This window comes from Delphinapterus leucas, chromosome 13 (assembly GCF_059928025.1).
Source record: "Delphinapterus leucas isolate spDelLeu-1000000601 "Yukka" chromosome 13, BTC_Dleu_Yukka2, whole genome shotgun sequence".
In the NCBI taxonomy this organism is placed as follows: Eukaryota; Metazoa; Chordata; class Mammalia; order Artiodactyla; family Monodontidae; genus Delphinapterus; species Delphinapterus leucas.
The window spans coordinates 35,166,441-35,193,714 of NC_143141.1; the positions used below are offsets into that span (position 1 = coordinate 35,166,441).

General features: G+C 42.9%; 1 protein-coding gene across 5 annotated transcripts; it reads right to left on the bottom strand.

Moving 5' to 3' along the window:
• Positions 1-32: 32 nt before the first annotated feature.
• MXD1 (MAX dimerization protein 1) lies at positions 33-27,234 on the bottom strand. 5 transcript variants are annotated; one of them, XR_016395405.1, is made up of 7 exons: positions 26,978-27,228; positions 26,130-26,229; positions 21,241-21,270; positions 7,380-7,494; positions 5,263-5,422; positions 4,772-5,016; positions 33-3,207 (listed from the first exon to the last, which is right to left on the bottom strand). XR_016395405.1 is itself a non-coding variant. In XM_089923051.1 (6 exons), the coding sequence occupies exons 1-6, from the start codon at positions 27,048-27,050 to the stop codon at positions 4,902-4,904; spliced, it is 627 nt and encodes a 208-aa protein (XP_089779177.1). In that variant the 5' UTR covers positions 27,051-27,234; the 3' UTR covers positions 33-4,901. The 5 variants fall into 5 exon arrangements, 3 of the variants coding, with proteins under 3 accessions (XP_089779177.1, XP_022417051.1, XP_089779176.1); XR_016395406.1 differs by having other exon boundaries at positions 33-3,081; positions 26,978-27,227; XM_089923051.1 differs by having other exon boundaries at positions 33-5,050; positions 26,978-27,234.
• Positions 27,235-27,274: the final 40 nt, after the last annotated feature.

Consider the following 27,274-nt stretch of genomic DNA (forward strand, 5'->3'; position numbering starts at 1 on the left):
AACTGGGATACAAAACATCTGGAAGACCAAAATATCTTTAATAATGAAATAATTTATTATTTGTTAACAGTTGAACGATACAGAAGTTTACATATACACAGCAAAGATTCTCTGAAACATGAGTAGTTCTCAAAATGCACGTACTAACTGTAGTAAAAAGCACCATTCTCTATGTCTTGACACAGGATTTACATTGGCATCGTATTTACATAAAGAAATAAACATCTGGAAACAGAATTTCATACTCTCTCGTCTGCTGCTCCCTGTTTAGGCTGTGTTCACCGTTAGGAAGATGGCCCCCAACGCTGACGGTTCACAGCAACATTCCCAGAGCACCAATTCTAAGGACAAGGGGTCAAGGCAAGCTTGGTTCTCTGGTAAAAGCTAAAATGAAGAAAGCCCTCTCAATCCTCCGCACCCCCCCAGACAGAATAAGAAATCAAAATTTAAAATCTGGGTAAATCTTTGAATCTAGTGCTTTACTAATTCTCATTTTACGATTTTGCGAGAAGACAAAGATACTCAACTTCTCCAGCCATTCGACAGCTGACTCTAACGGTGCTGGGCAGATATTTCTCCTTTCAGAAGAACACAGGGTAAGAAAATCATCCATGTAATAAATATTAATGAAAAAATCAGGATAAATCACATATCGTACCCCCCCAGCCCCGGCCTCATCCCCAGGTATTTTTGAAAACAAAACATCCCACAGTCTACAGAGACCTGATAGTGTAGAACGAGAAAATCCACCTCACCTAAAGGGGTCTTTGGGTCGTCTTCTGCCAGGAAGGATTTTTAAAATCAGGAGTAGCCAGCAACCTAAACATACTGCATCCAAGAGTTAAACATAGAAAAATAATAGATTGACTTGTAGGAAATCGCCTTGCAGCCTTTGACTTTCTGGTGTTCAACACGTGGGGCTGGTAAAGGGGAAAGACAAAGAAACTTGGGGAAACAAGAAGAAAGAAAGGAGTGAGATTCGGGGGAATAAAGCACAATGAAAGTGGTATCCTTGCCAATACAGTATGATATAAAAACCTGAATCATGTGTATGTGTATACTTTTCAAAAATAAGTTTTTTCTTTAAAGGATGGGGGAGAGGCAAGAAGCCCACAAAATCCATTATCAAGCCCCAAGATATTGTTAGTTATTTTGAGCATCACAATCTTACCTAGTTTACACACCCCAGGATTTGCTTTTGGCCACTTCAGGGACTGAGAAGAGAGGCTCCTAGGAAACCCAGGTAAGGGCCCTTTGTTTCTTTTGAAAAAAGTAGAGGTTAAAGGAGAATGCCCACCTTCAAAAATAAACCCTCAAACCACTCAAGCGGCCGATTGCAGGGTCAGGGCCTTCTTAGTACTCAATTCTGAATCGACACTGAAATTATTTTCGTTTTGGGTGGACAGGAAGAAAAATGTAGGTCCTGCTCAAAAAGGTGACACTGAATCTCTAGCATTAGATCTGTGACTAGAGAAAGGAGCCACGGTCGCTATCAGCACCTTGAATCCCAGATCTCTGCTTAGCAAAAGAAAACAAATATACCCTGGGTGCCTGCCTGCCATTCTAAGCCAACAGGTATGGAAAGCTAGGTTTTCTGGGATGTTAACAGAAGCACACATGTATTTTCTCACTGCATGAAATTAAACTGCACTACATACTCTTTACTTTCGCATTTGCATTGCAATGGTATCAACAAGAGTGTAGACTTGATTTTAGTTTCTTAAAACCGGTTTTCACATAAAAATATGCATGTGCCTATATTTACACACATCTATATTTACGTACAATAGTCGAAGTCTTAAAGGCTGGGGCTTACATCTTTGCCCGTCCCCTCCCCCCAACAACCCTAATAGAAAGGTTTTTCGTTTTGCTTAAAAAAACAAAATAAAACAAAACAACAACAACAACAAAACAGAACCAAAAAGACTGTATAGCTCTTAACAGTTATGCTGGTGGATCAGTGAATGACACGACAGATTGGCGCATCAGGGCGGCTGATCAGCCACGTAGGGAAGGGGATTAGCTGCCTGGGGCTGAGTTTGCTGGTCCTGAAGGTTACAGTTTTGGTTAGAGAGAGGCCTGTCTAGCATTCGGTCTACCTCAAGATTTGAAAGTCGTGTCTAACCCTGGTGTCAGTTTATCACAAGCGCATTAAAAATATAGAGATCTATTAAGTTCCACATTTATATGCTATCAAATTGAAAAGGACCAGACAAACAGTGCAAAGGTCAAATAATTACTATTTTATATTGGGACAGTACATTTCATATTTCAACCAAAAGACAAAAATGCAGTTTAACTCAAAGGCACAACAATTAAAACACAGAAAATAATGGCATCTCTCAGATGCCTTATTTCTAAATTAAACAAACAAATACACAAGTTTTGTTCCCTTCCCTCCCCCAATGCAAGCCCACAAGCTTTTGCCAAAGTCTTGAGTTTTCGATGCCGTACAGGATCTAGCATCGTGGACTTGTGAGGCGCTTGAATGTAGCAATCAAAATGCTTGCGAGGTCTAGCGAATGGCATTCGAAAGGGACCTCAAAGTGCAGGTATATCTTTTTCAAACATGTTACAGGCTGAGCTGGCTCTTTGAACACTATCACTCTGCTTAAATTCAGGAAGCAGGCTTTAAAAATGCAAAAGGCATACAAGTTGTATTTCAGTGCAAATCTTCAGCTGGTAATTGGAAAAGATTCCAACAATTAAAAAAAAAAAATCCTTTGTGTCACCTGCCCCTCCCCCCACCCAAACCCGAAATGGAGAGAAAAACAGACCAAAACAAAAACAGAAGAATTACAGATGACTTTGGAATCATTTAGGAATCACTACTTCCAATTAAAAAATTTTAATACATTAAGAAATCAATAAAAAGAAAAAATAAACACAAAAGTAATCTTTGTTTCGACTGTTCTTCATGTCCAGAATGAGCTTCTGTGAGGAGTGCGTTTGAACTTTTAGTCGTGGGCAAGGAAGAGGCGCTGAGGAGGTGAGTCTGGGGCCGGGGAGACCACAGGCCAGCGGGGGGCACAGGCGCCGCCGCGACTGGTTCAGCCGGGGAGCCCTGAAGTTGCGGTGCGGCTGTGGATTTAGGAACATTCTCATCACTTTGTGACACACGCTCTGTCTCAGCGTCACAGGTTTTACAAATGGTTCGAATTCAATGAAAAAGATTCACCAGAGGCTGAAAGCATCGAGACCTCAAAACTATGAATGCAAAAGTATTAAGGGGAAGTGAACCAATTCTGTAGATACCTACATACAAAGTTTCTAGAACATCTATAAAAGCACAGTCATAAGAATTTATTTTCCATTACGTTAGTTTATATAAAATGAATAAATAGTATTTATAGATTTAATGTGTCTTATGTACATATACATGTGCTCTGTTTTAGCTTAAATAAAAATGCTACAAAGTGGGAGACCACTTAAGGGAGAAATCATAACCAAAAAGAAAAATCAGCCTTTTAAACTATTAACCCAAAAGCCTCCATAAAGAAGTTTCTGGGTGTGTCCAAAAATAATCAATAAGGAGAGGAATTGTAGTAACACTGTACCATCCCCTCCCGTTCACCTGCAACAGAGAGTAGAAGTGTAGACTTCTCCTTTCACTGATGATGGACGCTAGCTCAGCTAGTGCCAAAGCTCAGTTATTGCTGCAAGTTAAACAGCAAAATAGATTAGAATTGGACCAAGTGTCACTTATTTGGGGAAAAAAACAAAAAACAAAAACAAAACAAGAGAGGCATAATCAGTTTGTGTTAAGTGGGAAATGGAGATCTCATTTATCTCTTGAGGTAGGAAAAAAAAATGTTCCAGAGACAAGGAGCATAACTGACTTGGAGGGGAAATGTGCCTTGGGAGAGCAGGACACAGCACGGTCCCAAGGACAGTGCACAAAAACAGACTGTACCGTTCTGTTCGTGAGAACAAACGATGTTGGAACTTTTATAAGCTGTGCTACCCCAAAGATGTGCTTGCAAGGGGTCCGTTTGAGAGTGAGAAATACTGCGGCCATCCACACGTGGGTCGGGGGTGTTGGCGTGGGACGTGTGGGAAGGGTGTGTTTTCTGGAGGTATTCCTGCCTGCTCACAGGCGGTGAGGGCCATGGTTAAGCGCTCTTAAATCCCACTTTCAAAGCTTACTTTGGAGTTCTGTGATCAGGATCTCAACTTTAAAAGTTTGTTTCCTTCAGTTTCCTAAGCACAAGACACATTCGGACATTTCCGCTAGGCAAGTCACAGAGGAAGCCAGAAAACTTCAAGGAAGGTCTGGTAGACTACACGGGGGCAGTAAATAAGAGGGGAAAATTGCCGAGATGTGAGTAAGTGCTTATTCCGTCTAAGAATTCTTGGGTGCTTCAAAGTGATTGGAATGTACAGTCTGTCAGAGACGAATTTTTATGGAGAGAAAGAGAGAAGCTAGAGGATGCAGTCAGAAACCCACAATCCTGGTTGGCGTCCCCCAACTTCTTAGAGGGACGAGTGGCATTCGGCTACCCCAGACTGAGCAGTAACGGGTCTGTGACGCCCTCAGGTGTCCAGGCTGCACTGACTGGCTCAGCGTGTGCCTACCCTACGCCAGCAGGCACGGGGGCCCGCTCAACCCCATTCAAGATGGGGATCGTGGATAAAAGAAAAAGAAAAAGAAAAAAAAAAGAAACCCACACTCCTAAGCACTTCCTTGACAACTTTTGCACAGCTGCTTTTGGTGACGGTGGAACACGGAAGCTGACGTGCGAGGGAATTGTGGGCAGGTCCGATACGCTACCTAATCGGAGCCGACGGGCGGGACCATCCGGGCGGCAGCCGAAGCGACCACGCTCTCCTAGAGTCCAAGACGCGTCTTGTGACCGTCCTGGAGCTTTCTTCTCTTGATGCTGGAGCTGGAGTAGCCCTCATCACTGCCCAGGCTCTGCATGCTTCCCCGCTCGTCCGAGTCGCTCACGCTGCTGCTGCTCCAGTCCAGGTCGCCCGTGAGATCGTCTGTGCTTTCGACGTCCACGTCGATCTCTTCTGTGGGAAGGACGAGACAGAGCGTGGTGAAGGCCTGCTTCGGAAGGGCCAAGTGACTCGTCAGGGCCCCTCCTTGGCCGCGGTGCCTAACCGCTGCAGGAGAGGACGCCTGTCCCCGCGGGCCACGCCCCTCGACTTCTCCGAGTCACGGGGGTTCTCGGCTTCCCCTCGGCTCCGCCTCTGGCAGGCGGCAGGGGGCTGGGGAGGGGCCTGAGGATGCGGGCTCCGGGGGGGGGGGGGGCTCACCCCTGTCAGAGTCGGAGCGCTCCGAGGAGACCGTGGAGCCGGTGCTGTCCGTCCGTATCCTCTCGATGCCCAGCTGCTCCAGCTGCCTCTTCAGGTGTCGCTGCTCTCGCTGAAGCTGGTCTATTTGGTGAATGGCTTTTCTGTCACAGTCTTCAAGTTTCTGCAGGTCAAAGAGGGTAGTTGTTGAAGGGCACAGGAAGATTTCAAAATTGGTAATGACCCTGCACCTCCCTGCCTTGTGGGGAAATACGGCAGTTTTCCTCAGAAGCCATTTGCTGTGTCCCTTGTCAAGCTTCTTGCAGGGACAGGAAGCTGCCTGGCCGGTGACTCCTGTCTACATCTAACTTTTTCAGCATCGACAACACTTTGGAACCTGCACTGTTGCATGGCTTCCGGGGTGAGCTAACACTCTAGCGTCCAGCACCCCTCAACTGTGATAGTGGAAAGACTGTGGCAGGAACACCCAACCTGTTCTCCCTTGTCTGTTGTGACGCCCCAAACACCTACTCCCTGAGCTAGAGCACTGCGTGTGATGGGTGCTTAAGAAACAGACTTTCCTTTAGAAGTATGTTTATTCAAGTACGTGTCCCAATTACATAGGCGCTCTTTTTTTTGCGTCATGCCAAACCTCGTTTAACTTCTGTCTGTTGGCAGGAATAATATTCCCTTTTGAAGTCCTGATTCTAAATTGTCCAAATAAGAGCTTAGAAAACACATTTCCATAGATCATTTTGTTTTTACAAATCTGTTCTCTAGCTTCTCAGATAATTCTGAAGATTGTGTAACTGTGGTTGTTTTGCTCTAAACAGAGGTTCTTTTCCCTCCTACAACTGCCATGTATGCAAGGCTATCAACCATAATTCAAGTGACACGTGTCCAGCTATGACTCTGACTATAAAAACATGCTAAACAGTGATTTTGGCTGTGGCTCTCAGGAGTTACCCTTTGCTATTACAGCCATATACTGAGTGCTGACTCTGTTTCAGACCCTCCGGGAGGTGCTAGAAATACAAGGTGAACACAAAGATCTGGTCCCCTCCCTTGTACATACTCTAACAGCATGGATAGAGACAACCAAATAGCCACACAAGCCATGGTCAGGTGTCAACTGTGATAGGTGCTAAGAGAGAGAGATCCAGTAATAATAAGGACCATCTGTCACAGGAAGGAGGTGACCTAGTCAGGGAAGGTTTCCCCGCACGGTGATACCTGTGCTGAGGTCTGAAGGATGACAAGAAGTTAACTAGGTGAAGAAGGGAGGGGAAAGAGTACCAAGCAGAGGGAACAGCATGTACAAAGGCCCTGTGATGAGAGAGCCTGACAAGTGCAAGGGACTGAAAGAAGGGCTGAGGCAGAGAGGGGAGCCTCTGGCACAAGCTGCTGCTGCAAAGGCAGGGGAGGGCCGGGTCGGGCAGGCCTGGTCATACAGTGTGTCCTGAGCCACGGAAGACTTTTCTTTGTTTTTGCGGTACGCGGGCCTCTCACTGTTGTGGCCTCTCCCGTTGCGGAGCACAGGCTCCGGACGCGCAGGCTCAGCGGCCATGGCTCACGGGCCCAGCCGCTCCGCGGCATGTGGGATCTTCCCGGACCGGGGCACAAACCCGTGTCCCCTGCATCGGCAGGCGGACTCTCAACCACTGCGCCACCAGGGAAGCCCAACGGAAGACTTTTAAATGTGGTGACATGTTGATTTGAGCTCCGGCAGGATTGCTCTTGGGAAGCCTGGAGATTCGCTTGGAAGAGGCCTCTGAGGAGTTTACTACAGTACATGATGGACTTTATGGAGACACAGCAGCCGTGACATATGTAAGTCCTGGAGACACGTGGCTAAGGAGCAAGATGATCATCAGCAGCAAGGATGACCCTGAGTTTCTGGCCTGTACATGAGATGGACAGTTGGATGGACAATTTAACTTCTGGCGCACAGGGGTGAGAACTACTCAGTTGGGTTCTGGACATGTTGAGTCTGTGAGTCATCCAAGACATTGACTTGGTTGGAGTTGGAGGAGTTCAGAGGAGAGAACTGTCCTGGAGACAGACATCTGCTGTCCCTCATAACAACAAACAAACCCTCCCTGGGCAGGTAAAGACAAAAAGGCATCCCAGGATGCACTTACCTTTATGTGCAATTTGGCTTTTGTTAATAAACTCAGTGTAGTGTGTCGATTTGATTCTGGACCAAGCGGCACCAGCCCCTTCAACTTTTCCAGGCATAAGCGAAGGTGGGCCCGTCTACAAAAACAAGATCATAGTAGCATTGGAGACTTTCAAAGCCAGCCGGAAGTCACCCGGGAGAACAAGCTCAAACAGAATATGAAGTCGCCCAGCCCAGTGATGGCAAATGCCACCAGTGACTTCCAGCCAAGTGGACATCTTTTGAAATTATACAACTCTGGTAAAAACCAAGGAAAAGCAAAATCCATGGTTTTCTAAAGTTAAGTCTATAATATGTATGAAGGGGTAGAGACTCATATCTACTATTATTAAGCACATGAATCAGGTTATCTCCAGGTTTCTGGGTTATGATGTGACCTACAGAACATCCAAGTTCAGAAAGTAATGACATGCCAGTGAGAGAATCCTTTGAACCCATACTGTTCTTTCCCCTTCCAGGACCACTAAATCACTACAACTATATCTTGCTGTATATAATATTTACCCATGTGAATGACAAATGTATATGGTTATTCATTACAACTTTATTTGTAATAGCAAAGATTAAAACAACCCAACTCATCATCAATAGGGAACTGATCAAATCAAGTATGGTATATCCATACAGTGGAGTGCTCTGCAGCTATGAAAGAGGATGAAAATGTACTCTATGTACAATGAGGAAAGAACGTTCAGATATGCTGTTAAGTAAAGAAAAGCCAGATGCCAAACTGTGCATATAACATGCTACATCTTTGGGTAAAAGTGGAGGAAAAATAACTATCTAAAGGCATGTTTTCTTGTATAACATAAAGAAAGCTTGGAATGATACATAAGAAACTAGTAACAGTGGCTGGGCAGAAAGGAGTCAGGGGCTAGTCAAACAGGGACAAGGAAAGGGGGGGAGTTTTTACTGAATAATTTGTTACACTTTTTCGTCCTTCAACCATTCAAAAAGTTAGATGCATTTTTTAGAAACAAGGAAAATGCCCATCAGTGGTATTGCTATACTAACAAGCATGCTGACAGCTGGAGAGAACCACCAACAGGTCTTGCAGTGTGGCAGAATGTGGCAGAAGCACAAGAGTCCCTAAAATTTTGGAAATTAATACTTCACTGAAACCTTGGTTTAGGCTTTATCCTAGAGGCTAGCAGATTCCGTGAATGTGAGAAACAGCCAAGATTCAGAGTTTTTGCTTCAGCCCACCACCTCCTTCAAGTCTTCACAGGCCATTCCAGTCCACAGTGCTTCCTCCATTTTCTGAGTACGTATTAGTTTATCCTATTCATTGGGAAATTCACTGTTCTGCCTGCCTTTTTTGGTATTTGTGACTTAACCATTCATTGCCAGCTCCTTAGAAAGATGGGGCCGCAACTTAACCATTGCTGGGTTGCCTTGGTGCCTTCCCCTCCCATCGGCTTAATGCACGCTTGCCGCGTGGTTGGTGTTGTCTATTCCACTAGACTTCAAGCTTCTCGGGGCAGAGTCCATCTCTGCTATGTCTCTGCGCCTTCAGTAGTGCTCAGGGTCCTGGGGTTTTAGGTACATGTCCACTGCCCGTCCCCACGGCAACCTGAAGAAGAGGTCCTGGGAGCCTGAGAGGCTATCCTCCAGCTGAACTGGAAGACAACTGGAAAGCTCAGTTTGCCCCTTTTTCCCTCTTAAAAATTTCACCGTATTAACAAAGGTTGGGATCGAAAGAAGAAAACTGCTTCAGAAAGCTCAAATACAGTCCAGTATGCCTGATATTGACCAAGGCAGTCAATTCACACCCTTCACATCAAGACTTCAGGAGGTTCCCCCAAGGCAGATCCAACAAGTGGTTCTGAGCTCTCACCTCACCTGCTTCTGAGCCTCCTTCCTCTTCTGGCTCTTGAGGTTGTCCTAGACTCTCCAAGGTCCCCTAAGCCCTGGCAAGCTAGAGAAGTCCAGCATTCACTCCTGAGCTAGGAAGAGGTAGCGGTACAAGAGCCTTACTATTTCACAAGACTTCCGCTTGCTCTGAAAACCTGCCCACATGGAATGGCCACCAGCAAAGAGTCACATTAGAGGTTTGCTCCTCCAACTACTACATGAGGAGAAAAAAACAAAAACAGAATTTGTGTATAAAAGGTACTTGTTCACCTTGGATAATATGCTTCACAAAGAGCCATGAAAATAGATCATGTTATTAGAAACACCATGAGAATGTATGATTAGTCACATATAGTTATTCTCACTACAAAGTTTACAGACTGTCAAGTTTTAAAAAAAGTTCGAAAATTAAAATTAGATTTAGACATTTTTCAGCCTGCTCATTGCAAAGACTACATGATTCAGAACAGTGTCATATTAGTCCTTTTATGATGTGGGTTTATCTACAGATATGAGTATGTAAATTTTTAAGGAAGTTTGTCTACTGATAAAAATAATAAAGTCATCTTTCCATGCGTCGTCATTCCTAGTTACTCAGGGAGTCTAGCCCAGAAAGTACAATTTTCACTACCCAAATGTGGGTTTCCAAAGAACACTCCCAGTTGTGAAACTTGAAATAAGCCATTTGACTACTTCAAGTTTAGGCTAAAACATGTTCATTCAGTGTTTTCGGACCCAGTTTTATGGAAATAGGAGCACAGTGCTTTCTGGATTCTTGTAGAGATTCAAAGCCAACTTGTATCTTTGGCAGTGCCTGCCTCACCGCTCCAGCCTGATGCCTGCCCTGCCCGCCTGCCGCCTACCTGCAGACACATCCCCGGGCTGGTGCCTGGGCCACCCCCAGGGGAGGGATGAGGTATGTGAAGCAGGCTCAGTTCCATGATATGATAGTGAAATTCAATTCCTGAACCAGACAAAAAAGCAAACAGACCCCTCTGTAGCAGCTCCCACTGAGGGGCCTCAAGCCTGAGACACACCCCGCCCCCCTCCACCCCACGCCGGGATCCGGAATCCTTCAGCCAGCCGTGAGCACCCATGGAGTGCCCAGGTCCCAAACAAGTAGAACAAGCTCCTGTCTCAGCTCTCTGTCCTCAGTCCCAACCACGCCCATGCCCAGGGCTCTGGCCTTCTAGAAGGAGCCTGCTGTCCCACTGTGAACCAGGCCTAACCCCTCTTTCAGGAACTAGCAGGGGGTTTTGCTACACTTCCTCAACAGGAAGCCACCTGGTACCCGCATCTGACCCCTACTTGGAGCCCCTCTCATCACATATTCAGACAGAGCTCCCCCTGTTGTCAAGAGCTGCCTCCCAGCTCCCCACTGGCATCAGAGAAGGGTAGTCAAGTCCTGGCTCCCTCCTGCCCCAACTGCCTCGTCTCTTCACGCTGATCCAATGGACTTTGACAAACCTCACCTGCTGATTCTTCAGAAATATCACTCTCCTTACTCTGAATGCGCTGATATACCTTTGGTCTCTGGTAGCACACAGAAACCAATCTTTGAGCTACAGTCAGTGATGCTCAGAATCAAGTGCGGCCTATGATAATTAAACTAGATACAAACTAGAGCTTCTCTTCAGTAAGCTTTTTATTGTTTTTTCTTTTTAGTATCTCAAATTTTATTTATTTTTGTTTTTAATTATTTTTACATTCTGAATCTGTCAGTCACTATACAACAAAATATTAGTGTAGTGATTAAGGGTAAAGGTTTGGGGTCCTGGCCTTGCCACTTATTTCCTGTGTAGCCTTGAGCAAATTACTTAACTCCATGTAGCATCCGTTTCCTTGGCAGTAGAGGGACGATGACAATGCCTCCATGCCAGGGCTGTCATTCAGTATTAACTGAGATAGGGTATGGAAGCCCCTGACCAGGGTCTGACATGAAGTGCTCTGTATGTGGCAGCAGTCATTCTTTCAACTCTAGCTTCCTTTGAGGAAGGATAATTGCTGGGAGCAAACACAGATAATTATAACCCTATCATATTCCTTTCAAAATCAATAGGGAACTCAAGAGTATCTCACAGGGTAAATAGAGGCTATCTGGTAAAATCCAAATTCACTAAACTCTCCCTTAAAGAAAACTGACATCTTTTGTCATTAAAAGATTTAATGGAAAATCTAACCCATTTTCTATGGAAATAAAGATCTTGCTTATGCTAAAGGTATTATTTTTTTACGTTTAAAAATCAGCAAGGACTTTATAATGCTAACCCAGGCTAAAGGAAAGACTCCTTTGGAGCCACCCCCATCGTGTAGAGGCAGGGCTAGAAGGGACTCCAAGGTTGGGAGGGAAGCATCTGAAGCACACCGAGATCTCTGCCTACATCTCTCTACTGTGATGGCCAAAAGAAAATAAAAATTGGGGCAAATATGTATTGACCTTGGAAATCCAAGCACATCTCTGGATGTGTTATCCATACCCAGAGAACCTAAAATATCTCACGTACAATAGCAAGAAGAAAGGAGAGCATGTCTAAGAACAAACTTAAAAGAGTTTGGGGGGCTTCCCTGGTGGCGCAGTGGTTGAGAGTCCGCCTGCCGATGCAGGGGACACGGGTTTGTGCCCCGGTCCGGGAGGATCCCACGTGCCGCGGAGCGGCTGGGCCCGTGAGCCATGGCCGCTGAGCCTGCGCGTCCGGAGCCTGTGCTCCGCAACGGGAGAGGCCACAACAGTGAGAGACCGGCGTACCGCAAAAAAAAAAAAAAAAAAAAAAAGACTTTGGGAAAGATCTCTGGGAAGAAAACTATAAAACTTTGCAGAGAGACATAAGAAAATCTGAATAAATGGAAAAAACCAGCTCTTTCCTAGATATGAACCCTCAAAGTAAAAATGTCAATGCTACCCAAGTTTGTCTACAAATTTAACATAATACCAAGAGAAAAAAATCCCAACCATAATCTTTTTAATGCTGGGAAATTAGTCTAAACCTCACCTGGAAGCATAACTGTGTGAGAGACCTCCAAAATTTTTGAAAAAGAAGAATGAAGAGGATTGTTTGGTACCAGTTATTAAATTGTATTATAAAGCTGCAGTAATTAAAAACAGAATATACTAATACAGGAAAAGATGGAGACAAGTCAAAGGAAGAGAAGAAAAAATTCCCAGGAACAGACTTTAGGAATAGATATGAATTTAGCATATAACGGAGCTAACACTGCAAATCCTTGGAGATAGCCCAGATTACTCAGAAAATGGCAGGGGAGTGGGGAGATTAACATCAAAATAAATTCCAAATATATTAAAGATTTAAAGTATATTTGGATACCTCACAGTTCTGTTGTTAGTTTTCCTTCACTCTTGTCAGCCATGAAGTACGGAAAATTAATATGCAAGTGAAGGAGGTCATCAGTGAAGTGGGCTCTGGGCTGTTGGAGGCGCCACCCCGACCCGAGCTTTGGCACTGATGGACGGCACCAGGGCTCACCAGTGTGCTCTCAGAAAATTCTGAAGGCTGCTCTTTATACCTCTGCCTCCAGACTCAAGATTTTTTTTTTTTTTTTGCCATGCCACGTGGCATGCGGGATCTTAGTTCTCCGACCAGGGATCAAACCCGCACCCCCTGCAGTGGAAGCACTAAGTCTTAACCACTAGACTGCCAGGGAAGTCCCCAGACTCAAGCTTCTTTGATTTTATTCATACCTCTCTCTCTCTCAGGCCAGCAGATTTGTAAATTGGGAGAAAGATGCAACAAAAAAAGTAAGATTACAGGTAGAGATTATGCTACCTGCAGACAGTGCTCCTGAATTTACTCTGTCGTCCCTAAAGTTCTTCCTGACTTGGATGCAGTCAAGACCAGGAATGGTATGAAATCAGGTGTGTGTCTGTCTGTCTTTGTCTGTATTGTGAGGGAGACACTGTTATCAGATATTACTCTTCTTTACTGAAGATGTAACTGAACTCTCTCCGTCAGGCTTTCACAGTGAAGTGTATGACAAAAAAGAATCAGGCTGGGGCACAGTAAACAGTATGGCAGCCAGTTAAGAGGGTAGATAAGTAATTAGGTTCGCAGGTGGAAATCTTGAAATATATGCTTGGCTCTTTCATTCATTTATTCCTCTAGCATTTCTCAAAGGATTACTACATACTGCCACCTTCCTAGGTGCTGGGGATACGATGTTGAGTAAGACCAAGTCCCTGCCTTGAAGGTAAAAGTTTAAAGGTTAAAGTTTAGCTGGAGTGATTAAACACGGAAACAAATTATTGCAGAATTATTTATATGACCTACCTTCAGACCATGACAAATATCAGCTCCTACTGAAAGTTCTAGAATGGGCTCCCCTTTGCCCTCTACCAAACATATTCTTTCTTTTCCCTCATCCACATCTTGTTTGACTTAACTTCTTCATAAAGGTTTTCAAGCTTTCATAGCCTATCAGAAGCTTTTTTTCCTTTCCAAATAGATCACATTCATTCATTCGTTTATTTGCGTGCTGCAGACCTGCTATGTATTTAAATGTTCTGCTTCTTTCATTACCAAATAATGGAAATGACCAAGTCTTCTATTTCGTGTTAACCCACTGGAGCCTAGAAATAATAACGCGCCTGCAGATGCTGACCTAAGAGTAGAATCTGATCTCTTTGGTAATTCATGTCCCTTCTCTTTGAGGAAAGCCCTACTTAATGAACATGATACACTGGACCTCACTGAGTACTAGTTTTCATTAAAATTGGGCCCAAGATTATTTCCAAAGAAGAAAAAAAGAGTTGCATAAACAATATCTATTTCCTCTCCTACCTTTGTGTGGACACAGATTTAGCCCATTAAATAGCTTTGTAAATCCTATAGGATAACTGGAAGTTGAATAAAAATAACTTCAGATATGGGTATGTATGAGCTGTGTAGTGATTTAAAAAAAAAGGATATTTAGTATAGACTAAGAAGAAACAAATCTTAATGGGTCAAAAAATTACTCCCTAAAAGTGATTATAGGTCACAGAGATCATAACCTTCTCCAGATTTTGGGTTGAGAACAAAGCCTTAGTGGGTTAAACAAAAAATCCAGGGGAAGACTACAAGTCACTCTCTGAGGAAGAAAAGTACTCTCCTTTTTCTAAAATGGACCCTTTAGAAATAATTGCCAAATGCATCATTATTACCGACTTAGGCGGAACCTTGGAAGGTTTGAAGATTTCTCCTAACTGTGATCGTAATCTTTGTGAAATATACAAAGATAGTCATATGCTTACTGTATGGGAACACTGGCACTCAGTAAGCAATGTGGAAACAGCAATTCATGGTGGCTACATTTTAAAGTAATAAAGTCACTTCTCTATTAAAGTATTAAATACATAAGTATATATTTAATATTTCCTTTCTAGAGCCCAATTAAAAAAATACAAAATATAGATTATAATTAGTACTTGCTAGCTCTTTCTCACCCCTTGACTATTAGTGTCTATGACAAAAAGTCAGGGAGTGCCTCCAATGTTCCCTGTAGGGGATTGGAAATTGGTTGAATAACCAGCATGTCTCTTCTTCATGTTCTTCCAAGAGGTACCATCCAGGAAAGATGGATTCTAGTAGTAAAAATCAGTGTGCGCCTCCACACCGCCACCATAGACCACACTAATACCTATATTCTTCCTTCGTAATAACCAGGCCATGCCCTTAGCCCCATGTGGCAACAAAGCAATGTGGATTTATTACAACATCCTAGAGTGAAATCTGAATGTGGTCAAGGGCGTTCAGAAGTGGTAAGAATGGTGCAATGCACACTACAACTCAGGACCCCACCCCTTCCGATATAAGGAGTTTGGCCATTTGAAAAACAAGACCCAAGAGAAACCACTCTAGGGAACTGCAATCAATTAGAATATCTTGCCAGAAGAGACCTGACTGGAATGGTTTCTCATGACAGACCAGATGCCACTGAAATACTGTTTGACCAGATGAAAACAACAGCTTAGATCAGGCTGCTGAATCCTCCTCACAGAGCACACAAAAAAATCTTTTGTCATAGAGTCATAAGACTCTGGCAGAGGTAATCTCTCTAGACCAGCTGCCTAATTCCAGAAAGGCCTGCATATGTACCATTCCAGAAAAACGAGTGTCTATAATTAAAGGAGATACTAGAACCTTCTTTTGAAAAGGAGCCCATTCAAGCACCTGACTCCTGACCCACTGGCTGCAGCGTGTATGTGTTCACTCAGCCTCCATTTGCTGAGTGGCTTATTGAAAGACATTCAAACAAGGGGAGTTCCCAGCTAAGGAAAGGGAAGAGCAGAATTATCATCAATAAAGGGCATATAACAACAACCAAAGACTAAAAGGTTTCCCACATCCCAACAATAATTAATCAGTAATTACAATGGGAAACCAGTAGCAATTTTAAAATATATACAAATAAACCCAGGAATACCTTTTACAAGAAATGTGCAAGATCTATATGGGAACATCAAAAAACTTTACTTAGAGACAGAAAAGAGATCTGAATAAATGAACACACACATCAAATCCTGGATGGAGAGCTCTAAGATGTCAACATGAACTTTTAAAGGTTACTTTATACTGGAATTATTTAATTTGGATTTTGAAAATCCCCAAAAGAATTTGGGGTACGGAGAATTGAAGGACTGACTATAAAATTCATAGGAAAAATAAACTGGTGAAAAGAGCTAAGAACATAGTAAAATATAAAAAGGAGGAGGGGGCTTCCCTGGTGGCGCAGTGGTTGAGAGTCCACCTGCCGATGCAGGGGACACGGGTTCGTGCCCCAGTCTGGGAAGATCCCACATGCCGCGGAGCGGCTGGGCCCGTGAGCCATGGCCGCTGAGCCTGCGCGTCCGGAGCCTGTGCTCCGCAACGGGAGAGGCCACAACAGTGAGAGGCCCGCGTACCGCCAAAAAAAAAAAGGAGGAGGAGGGAAGAACAGAGATTTGCTTTACCAGATCCTGAAGTGCATAAAACCACAATGATGAAAACAGTGTACGCTGGCACAGGAAGAGCAGGTGGGTCAGTGGAACAGAAGAACAAGTCTAGAACCAGACTTAGCCATAAACAAGAACTCAGTATACAACAGAGGCGGCAATTTCAGATAGTGAGAGAAGACTGATTCCGTAAGGGTAAATGACAAACTAGACAATTATATGATACATGAAGAGGCAATCTCTTTCATATATATCCTTCATATAGTAGAATCTTTTAAAAATAAAGAAAAATATAAACTCCTCAGTAGAAAATTGGGCAAAGGTTATTTAACAGGCAATTCACAAATACACAAACTGGCAAAGATATGAAAATTATTAAACTGTGCTAGTAATACAAGAAATGCAAATTAAAACAAATTTGTGTGTTTCTGTTTGCTTTTTACTTATTAAATTCATAAAAGTCTTAAGGTAAAATATAAACTTGTAAAGGTACAAGGAAAATATGACCTATAACCCGCCTGGTGGGCAATCCAGCAGTCAACATCAAAAACCGTAACAATGTGGATACCATGAATTCCACAACTATACATTTACCCTAAGGAAAGAATTATGATGTTGGACAGAGAATTACCCATAAGGTAGTTTAAGCAAGCATCACTTATATTAGCAAAATACTGGGAAAGGGCTTCCCTGGTGGCGCAGTGGTTGACAGTCCGCCTGCCAATGCAGGGGACACAGGTTTGAGCCCTAGTCCAGGAAGATCCCACATGCCGCGGAGCAACTAAGCCCGTGCACCACAACTACTGAGCCTGCGCTCTAGAGCTGCAAGCCACAACTACTGAGCCCACGTGCTGCAACTTCTGAAACCCACGCGCCTAGAGCCGGTGCTCCGCAACAAGAGAGGCCACCGCAGTGATAAGCCCGCACACCGTAAGGAAGGGTAGCCGCCGCTCGCCACAACTACAGAAAAGCCTGCGCGCAGCAACAGACCCAACACAGCCAAAAATAAAAATAAATTAAATAAATAAATTTAAAAAAATACTGGGAAGAACCTAAAATAGGGGATTGGTTATATGAGTTATGGCACATCCATATGATGTAATACTGGGCATTCACTAAAAGTAATGTTAGAAAAGGAGATTTAACGGTATTGGAAAATGTTCATAACGTAGCTTGAAAAGAAGCAAATTATTTACTATATAATCCCATATTGATTTTTAAAAAGTATGCACAAAAGTCTAGGTGGATATAGAACTCAGCGGTTGCTACTGCTGCAAGGTCTATTACATGTAATGTTTATTTTCTTTGTGCTTTTCTGAACTTTCCAATTTTCTACACTAAACTATTTTTAAAGTTACTTTCCAAAAAATAATTGGAAAGATACATTTCAAAGTTCCATCGGTTTCCTTGGGCTGCTAGAATTAGGGATGATTTAATTTTTAGTATGATTTTCTATATTTCTCAAAATTTTCTACAAGATTAGTTTTAACAAAAAAGAAAGAATGACGACACACTCACCAAGGGTGTTTCCTTAGGAGGACAGACCCACAAAATTACTTACAATGCAGAGAAGCACAGGCCAAGTGACAGACATATCTACAGTGAGACTAAATGGAGCCCTCTGCCCTGGGGGCTTGGTCTCTGTGGGCTCAGGATCCCCAGCACCTAGCACCCAGCATCTTTGGTGCTCCATGAATGCCTAGTCTATTGAATGAAAAATACTGCTGCTGCCACCAATACCACCTCCCACCTCCACCTTTCTAGAAGTCTTTTCTTCTATCTTCCCACCAATGCCAAGATTATTAAATGGGTGGTGTTCAATATAGTATTCTCATAGTGGAGTCCTGATGCACACCAACTCTCCAGAATCTCTAACGTGCCTCAGAAAAGGTTTCTGCGTGAAAAAACTAACACAGGTATAATGAACTTCGCAATATTAAAGAGAAAAAAAATCCAATTACTGAAAGTTCTTTTCCTCAGTTGCTTTTTTGTTTTTTTGAGAGCCATGCCAATCTTTTTAAAACATGTGATGTTAAGGTAAAAAATGGCAAGGGTGTATTAGCCTTTAGCAAAGTGGTACTGTTTTATAGGATTCAGCTACTGAAACCAAGGGGACTACAAATGCAGCTGTTCAGCGGACCACCAAACCCTAAAATCTTAAGCAGCTACACTATACGGGAGAAGAGCCCAACAATTTTAACCCTCCCTCCCCCCACCCCGGATTGCAGCAACCAGTGCTTGGTTAAATTAAGTAAATTTGAGTCCTGACTTCCTTCTCTTCTGCTCACATGCTCTAGGCTAGAGAAAAAATGCTCAAGACCTTAGAAGACCAAATTCCAAAAAAAAAAGGACAATAAGGAAACTAGATAACTAACCTTTCAATAAGCAAAAGTAGACTGGTCACATGCAAGCAATCTGAATTATAAGCAGCTTGCTCAGTGATGACTTCAAATCCAATTTTCTAGAAACTTTGCCTCCACAGCCTCCTGTGCAGGCTGTTTCTGTGTCCTTCTCGTTAGACAAACTACATTTCTCCAGGATAGAGACCATGCTGATTTAATACCCCAGTATGAACTTACTTAGTACCCAGTACTGAGCACAAGCTCTTAAGACACTGTAGGCAGAAAATAAACATTCTTCAACTGCTAAAATAAATGATAGGGACTAAGAGTCCACATGCTGCAACTAAGACCCGGCGCAGCCAAAACACATAAATAAATAAATAAATAAATATTTTTTAAAAAAATGATAAAATCGACATCCTGTGGTATTCCTGCAGAGGTAAAAGGCTCAAAGCTGTAGTAAGCCTAAGAGCCCTTACCTGAAGGGATGAAATTTTAATAATAAAAATAAATGCCTAAAAAAAAATGCCTAGGGGGAGGAGAACTAGAAGACTTTTCAGCAGAAATAGTCCCAGTTTACCCAGTTCACCCCAGAGGCAGGAAGATGGGAGAGAATCTAAAGATGAGAAAGAGAAGCCACATCTGAAGACCTTTCTGTCTTCAGAAGAGATACTCTGGAGTTTCCAGTTCATGATACGTAAATCCCTAATGCATAAAGACGCTCTGATTTCAAACATGGTCAGTCACGATCACAAAGAAACTGAAAGGGGAGAAGAAGGATGGGGGGAAGCACACGTGCGAGGCACACTCACCTTGCATCCATCTCTCTCACACACGCTCGCGTGCACGCACGCACACACACACACACACAGTGGAGTGATGCTAGATCTTTGCCCTGTTCCAAGATTTTCCTTCCTAGTCAGGGCCTGGTCTGCCCTTTCACTGAGGAAACATGTCATTCACATCCTGACTATCAGAGTCAGGCTCCCTCTTCAAAGAGGGTTTGCATGAAATAACCACATATATTTACAGAACCATCATTACATATCATCTTCTTCATGCAGGCCACCAAGAAAGCCACTCAATCTGGATGGGTAGCCTGTACTTCAAACTGATGGGAGCTCAGAGACCAGAATGAGGCTTGTTAAATGGTTTGGAACCCTGGCTGCATATGAGAATCACCTGGGGAGTTTCTATAAAAAAATACTAGTGCAGACTCTCAACCCAAGCCAGTTAAATCAGAATTGCTAGGGATGAGGTCTGAGCATTGGTGTTTTTTGGGTTTTTTTTCCCCTAAAGCTTCACAAAGAATTATTAATTTTTTTTCAGCATGGTAAAAGCAAGTGGTTATGTCTTTTTTTTTTTTTAATCTTTACTAGAGATAGAAGAAAATGTGCTTTAAAACACTCCACAGAGAGGGGTGGTTTTGACTATACAAGATTGGAAAAATATTGATAATTGTGGAAGCTGGGTGATGGATACATAGGAATTGATTACATTATTCACTTTACTTTTGTATATTTGAAAAGTTCTATAACAAAAAGTTATTTTATAAAATCAGCAGAGGGACTTCCCTGGTGGCGCAGTAGTTAAGAATCCGCCTGCCAATTCAGGGTATGCGGGTTCGATCCCTGGTCTGGGAGGATTCCACATGCCGCGGAGCAACTAAGCCCATGTGCCACAACTACTGAGCCTGTGCTCTAGAGCCTGCAAGCCACAACTACTGAGCCCACATGCCACAACTACTGAAGCCCGCACACCTAGAGCTCGTGCTCTGCAACAAGAGAAGCCACCGCAATGAGAAGCCCATGCACCACAACGAAGAGTAACCCCCACTCGCTGTACTAGAGAAAGCCTGAGCGCAGCAATGAAGACCCAACGCAGCCAAAAAAAAAAAAAAGGCATCCGCAAGAGACAAAAAATAAATACATAAAATAAATCAGTAGAAATAAAAATTTGTTCTCTTACCCCCAAGTATATGAGTGTATGTGTATAATGTATTTCATATAAAAATATTTAAAAACATTAAAATAAAAGCTTTGCAAGTGATTCTAATGTGCAACCAGAGTTGAGAATGACTAGGCTATGTCATTTGAAAAATAAAGATTTAAATAAGCAGCAAGAGGGGACCTAGGTGAGAGACAAACTCCAGCTTGTGGCAAGATGGAGCCCGGTGAGGGTGGCCAGCCTCGTCTGAGTGCCTCACCATCTCCAATTTCTGCTGTGCATACATTTTCCTGACTTTTGAGAATCTTTATTCACAAGTGAACTGTAAATACACATACACACATATGTATGTGTATGTGTATCTATATCTATATAGATCTATATATATACATCTATATCTATATATCTGTGTGTGCATGATGTAAGACAGCGCTACCAATTATATTCAGTAGCATGTAATTTTTAAAAAACACTATTTGTAGAAACACTGCCTCTGACCTAAAACGCTTTGGCCTTAGAACAGTCACACAGAAACACATTGCTCGGGAAGAGGAGGCTGCGGGGGCTGAGGATTGGGGGTGTTGTCTTTGGGTCTATCTAAGTGATGTATGAGCAGTGCTGATTAGAGGACCCTGAGTAAACTCTTGTATCAGGTGCTAAGTGTGGGAAATTAAGAGCCACAACTAAGTCTCAACTTAATGAAAAAAGAATACATCAAAACTCCCCCCATCCCACCCCCAGAACCCGCAACTCACCTATTCTTCTCCATTTCATTGTGAGTCGATCTGAAAGAGGGAACAATAAAAGTAAGATTATTCTTGTCTTAAAGGACTACTCCAACACCAACACGATTATTTAAACTGCTTTCTCTCCCAAGTTGGTAGGAGAGAAGACAGAGAAAGGGCTCTACTAAAGAAATTAGTCCCTTTGGGGAATTAGATAAATGTAAAGATCTAAAACAGAGTTCAAGGAGAAGTGACAAACTAAGAGGCACGCATTCCCTAGTGGAAAAGTAGTCCATTTTAAGAAAGGAAATAAGAGGATTCTATTTACACAAAGAGGAGAACAGCCACACACTGCTATGTGAATTTGGGCTGTATAACACCGCAAAGCTCTCTTCAGGCCGAGTGTGCAGCAGTGGAGATGGGGGACCCCACCCCAGCCCTGCAGCCTCAAGGTGTGCTGTACACCAAAATTGTAGGCTAAGTTGTTTGACTATAGGATACAGTTTAAAATGGATAAAAATAACCCTTCTTTGCTCAATCTTTCTATTTCCTGAAGTTATTTTATCATGTACAACCTCCTGAAAGATGCTACTGTTGAAGAGCTACCAAATTATTTCAGGAAGAGGCTTCCAAGACTCAGCTCAACGGAAAGACGATAGGCTAGTTAAGGCAGCACTTTGGGTGGAATCTCAAGTCCAGCTTTGCCACCGACTGGTACTGTGAAAGAAATAAAATTCCTTACCATCCTGTCCTCGGTTAACCCCTCTGTAAAATGGAAATAAAAATGATTGCCAGTTGTCTACTGAACAAGCGTGGATCAATGAGGTAGCAACTGTAAAAGTGATTAGAGAGTCTTGGATGAAAGCGGAGGTGTATGTGAAATCATACTCTTAGTGTGTTTATAGCTGACCCTGAATATAAGGTCTGGTCTAAGGATTTATGGACAGGTTTCCACAGAAGTCATAAGAAATCAGTCAATGTGGCTATTGTCCTTCTCATACAACTCATGCCTAACTAGTTATAAATAAACTTGAGGAACGTCCCAGCATTATAAAGGAGCTGAATCTTGACTTTACTTATGGAAATTCTCTGGACCCTAATCAGTTCAGGAGAGATGACACCCTGGCTCAGGTCGAGAATTCTGTGGGGCCATAACTGGAAGCTTACTGGGCCTAGGAGATAAATTCTCACAGTAATCATGGAGGAACACTACCTCTGTGAACGCTCAGCCACTCATTTACATCAAGAGGCACCACCACCAAGTTCATTCACACCAGAGACTGGGGGTGGGGTGTGTGTGGGGTAGTCTTGAATGGGAAATTTCCAACCCAGCACTAAACTTCTCTTCCACAAGGCTTCTGGGGTGCCAATTTTTATTCATGAGGAAAAACAAATAATAAGATAATGACAGTATTTTCAATTTTAGAATATTTGTTTTCTAGATAAAGGACATGGGAACCTTAAAACTGGTTGACTTAAAAGCTTTAAATTGATTCACTTGGTTATCCTTCAGTGTTCTTCAGTTATATTTTTCTGATGGTATACTTCCTGCAATGGCCATCAGGATATCACAGTTAACAAGGGTCTGGCCTGCAACTGCAAACGTTTGGCTTTAAAGCACGTGGCATTCTGGTTTTAACAGGGAATAACAAGTTCAAAGCCTGACAGATTTTTTAAATGGATGAAAGTGTATGATGAAAGCTGGTCAAGATTTCCCTGTTTAACTGCAGACAAGGACCATTCTGGGAAGGTGGCGGAGGAGAGAAGGGTGGATATTTGAAAAGAGCATGGTCTCTGATTATAAAAAAATTGTAGCACACAGGGCACCCTTACCCAAAATTTCTGGATTCTTTGAAGATACATATAAAAAAATTCAGAATCCCCAAGATAATCTTTTAAACAAATTCCATAAGCAGCATAACTCCTTCCGAACTTTGAACAGAGCTTTGGAAACTACAGATCTTATCTGATTACTTAAGAGTGTTGAACATATGGTGATTTCTACAAGCGGACTTATACCTAATGGCTAGGGCATTACTGAAGTACATTTGGTTTAGTGAAACTGAATTCTTCTTTAATAAAAAGCAGGCCGTTCAAAAAATGACCAGTTAAGAGACTGCCCGCCAACTCTGTTGATGGGAAAACATTTATATTTTAAATTAAAGCATTATAAGAATATACAGATACTTTGTGTCAAAATCATCTTCCTTGTGTCAAAATCATTTTCCATGGGATTACTGAAAAGATTTGATAACTCTGAAATCACTGATAAAGGTCAAATGTCACCATTTAAAAATATATTCTAACAAAAAGATAACTAAGCCAAACCAGTCCTTGGTTTAAAAAAGACTCACCCTGTCAAGTCAGCTATATGGCCACTGTCTCATAAAAGTTCAACAAGTGCTGAACTTCCTCGTTCACATTAGTGCCAATGCCTGCTTTACCAATTTAACAAAACATACTTTTAAAAACTCTGGATTTCAATTCTAAATATTTAGTAACTGATTTCAAAAATCAGTAGGAAAGAAAAAAAAAAAAAGATTCCATCTCCCTGCAGTTCTCTGGATGATTCCAAGACAATCAATATTCACAATTTCATTTGTTTTTGTTCTTTAAACAAGCAACTAGAGAAACTTAAGATCTGCATTTTCATTTCCCAAGAAGTTTGATATGTAGCTAAATCTTATTTTTTATTGTCCAAGGAAAAGTACACCCCCCAGACACTACAAGCAAAGAGCCCAGCATTTCAACCTGAATTAACAAGAATAAACTGTTACCAATGGTTATGTAAACCAGCAGTAATCTTTCTATAGCCCTTACCTCAGTTCAAAATCCTGACCATATATGGCCTTGGATATAAGTCTAATTCAAATCAAGGGGTCAAACTGCATTCTCTGGGGAGATGTCTCACTGCTCAGGTAAGGGTCATTCTGAACAGGTCATGAAGGAAGTGAGTACATTTAAACAAAACAACCTGCTCTTGCTTCATATGTTTGCTTGGTGCCATCTTCAGGTTTAATCATGGTCTCTCAGAAATCCTTGCACCACTTAAGTTATTGCACAAATTCATTATTAGTCAAGAGTATGGACAACGGTGATAGCCTCCGGTCTCTAACCATGGAAAGCAAACCAAACCCATTGACAGAAATAACAGAGTTTTTCCCCAAATCCGGAGTTGCAGCCATTTCCCCAGAAATAAAGGTGGATATTAAAGAGAAGAGAAAGAAGCTATTTCCTGAATTGAAATTCTCAACTATCATTATTTTTCTTTCCTAATCAACTTTGGGGCCAAGCTACTTCTCTTCAACAACATCCCCTTCTTTTCCTCACCACCGAACATCCCCTCAACAACTTTCCCGTGAAACTTAGAAAAAAATGAAACTCAGAAAAAAACAGAGTGCTAAGGATTAAGCTTAGAAAAAAACAGAGTGAAAACTTTGAAAAAAATAGAGTGAAACTTAGAAAAAAATAGAATGCTAAGGATTAAGCCTTGACTATTAATGTGAGCAATTCCTCTCAAATCATGAGTGGACAAGGATAAAAGTAACAAATGAGCTACACTTATCCAGAAAAATAAACCAAAAGGCTTCAACGTTCTTCCAAAAAAGTTTTTAAAAATACTGTAACAAAAAGCAACACATAAATTGTTGTATACCATTGCATAATACAAGTCAGCATTAACCTTCTTCTTAAAGGCTGTCAGTACTCATGCACAGTTTTACTTGTTGCCACCTTCAGATAATGTTAAAGGTGGGAGGGAAATTTACAAATTTCAAGAACTACCAGGTAACTAATTAACAGATCCATCCTTCATGTGCCTTCCTATTCAAGAGCTCCGCACATATGTGCTGTTCACTCATATCCTGTGGTTCTTCCAGTGCTAAGGACAATGGGGTGAATCAAGGACAGAAGAGGCAGCAAGGACAAGGGAGTTTAAAGTTTAAGTGGGAAACCTCTGGCTTTTAGTAGTCTGTATTATGCCACAGACGCTAACCAAATACAGTTACTCGCAGGGAATTTTCATGAGAATGGGAGACAGATAAGGATTCTAAATCAGTGTTGAAAATGTCAATGTTTTTAATTTACTGGAATAAAAGGTATAATTGAATGAGTCTAATAAAAGCAGATTTCCTAGCTAACATATATTAAGGGCAAAGAGGGGAAAAAAAGGGTGCAATAGCATTAGTGGAGTACTCAGCATGTACCAAGAAGTACATTCAGGGTTTTAGTATGTGATTTCATTGACCATTAACCAGTATTTACTTCCCAGTGAAATTTACAAATTTCAAGAACTACAAGGCTAACATAAAAGGGTTGTGGCATATTAATATTTTAATATTATATGTTCCTGCATCACCAAAAAGGCAGGTTTTAGCCTCAGTCGTTCCTCTTTGCTGTTATAAATAGAGTGACAAATTAGATTATCAGACACATAACTGTATTTAATTTACATGTCAAATATGAAATCCTATCACCTATGCCAAGTCAAATACTTTAACACGCTTATAAAATCTTTACTATGAAAAGTAAAAAGTGGATAATGTCCAGTATTTTCAATTATAGAAAACTTGCCCTGAATCTGCAACTTCTGAAGGCAAAATATTGTCACTGTTGCTAATCTCACTTGAAGTTTCCACAGATTTTTGTTCCAAAAGGGAAGAAAAGCAAAATTAAGTTTTAAAAAAAGTTCATAAAGAAATACAAAACATTTCCATTTCTCTCTTCTTTTCAGTCCCCTCAACCCAAATAGAAGGGCTTCCTCCAACGCCTTAAGACCATGTGTACATTACTGAATCATGATCGCCACTTCATTTACATGATTATAACCCTGTTATAATCACAACAGGCAACGTCCATTCTGCAGTTTGTATCATCTACAGTATAACCTAAAAGAGAAAGGGAAATATTTACCAAATTACCTGCTACTGCTGTTATTCTTCTTGGATTTGCTCCTCCGTTTTAAGGCATCTCTGTCCTTGTTATTGTATGGTAACATGGAGGCATAACCATGTTCAGCTTCTAGAAAACCGGAGGATCCAGTTAATGAATGAGCCCCGAACATTCAACACTCTCTCCCCTCCACAGTACTTCCTTTTTAAGATTGATTTATTTTTCATTAAAAGAAGATTGTGGAAATAATTAAACGGAGCAAGGTGGAATTCTTAGAACAATGATTGGTTTTTTTTTTTAATTGAGTGAATATCCTCGGTGAGGAGCAGGTGTAAGGAGCATTCCAGCTGCTCATTGTTGAGAAAGACAGCAAGTCTCCTGGAGCCTGGGTTTCCCACTGGCAACGTCCAGCAGGTTGGTGTGTATTAAGTGGGACCAGCCTCAGGCGAAGGTGCGGGGCAAACACCGGGAGCCAGAGCCCGGGAGGGACGGTGGGGGGCAGGGGAGGCGCTGCTCCTCCGTCTGCGAGACCCGGCGCCAGGCCCACTTGGGGGCCGGCCGGGACGAGCCCCAGTGAGGTAAACCAAGGGCCTGGCTGAGGGGGCCCCGGGCCCCCCACTCGCGACGGGGTGCGGAGCGGGCGGCGCTCCGGGCCCCGGGGCAGCGGTCCCTTTTCCACCCCCATTCATTGCCTTTGGGGCAGCGGCGGCCTCCCTTCGGACCGCGCGTGGGGAGAGCTGGAGGGGTTGGGAGCGCTCGAGGTCGCGCTCTCAGCTCCTCCAACTACCCCCGAAGCAGCTGGGCACCCGGACCTGCGGCTGGGCCCCTCAGAGCCCCCAGTCCCCGCTCGGGCCGGACTCCTCCCGTCCCCGTGCACCTCTCTCCCGCCGCTCCAGGTAGTCGGCCGCCTCCAGCAGCATCTGGATGTTCATCCGAACCGCCGCCGCCATTCTGCACCGGGGTCCGGAGCCACTGGACCAACCCCCACTGCCCACGGGCTCGCCGCCGCTGCCGCCGGACACCCACGCCCCGCTGTGGACCCCGCAGAGCAGGGCTGAGAGAAGCTCTCTGGCGACCACGCTCGCCGGAACGGGGAGGGACCGGTGAGCCGAGCACCACCGACACCGTGACAGAACCCAAAGAAGAGCAGCAGCCGCCACCGCCGCGGAGTGTT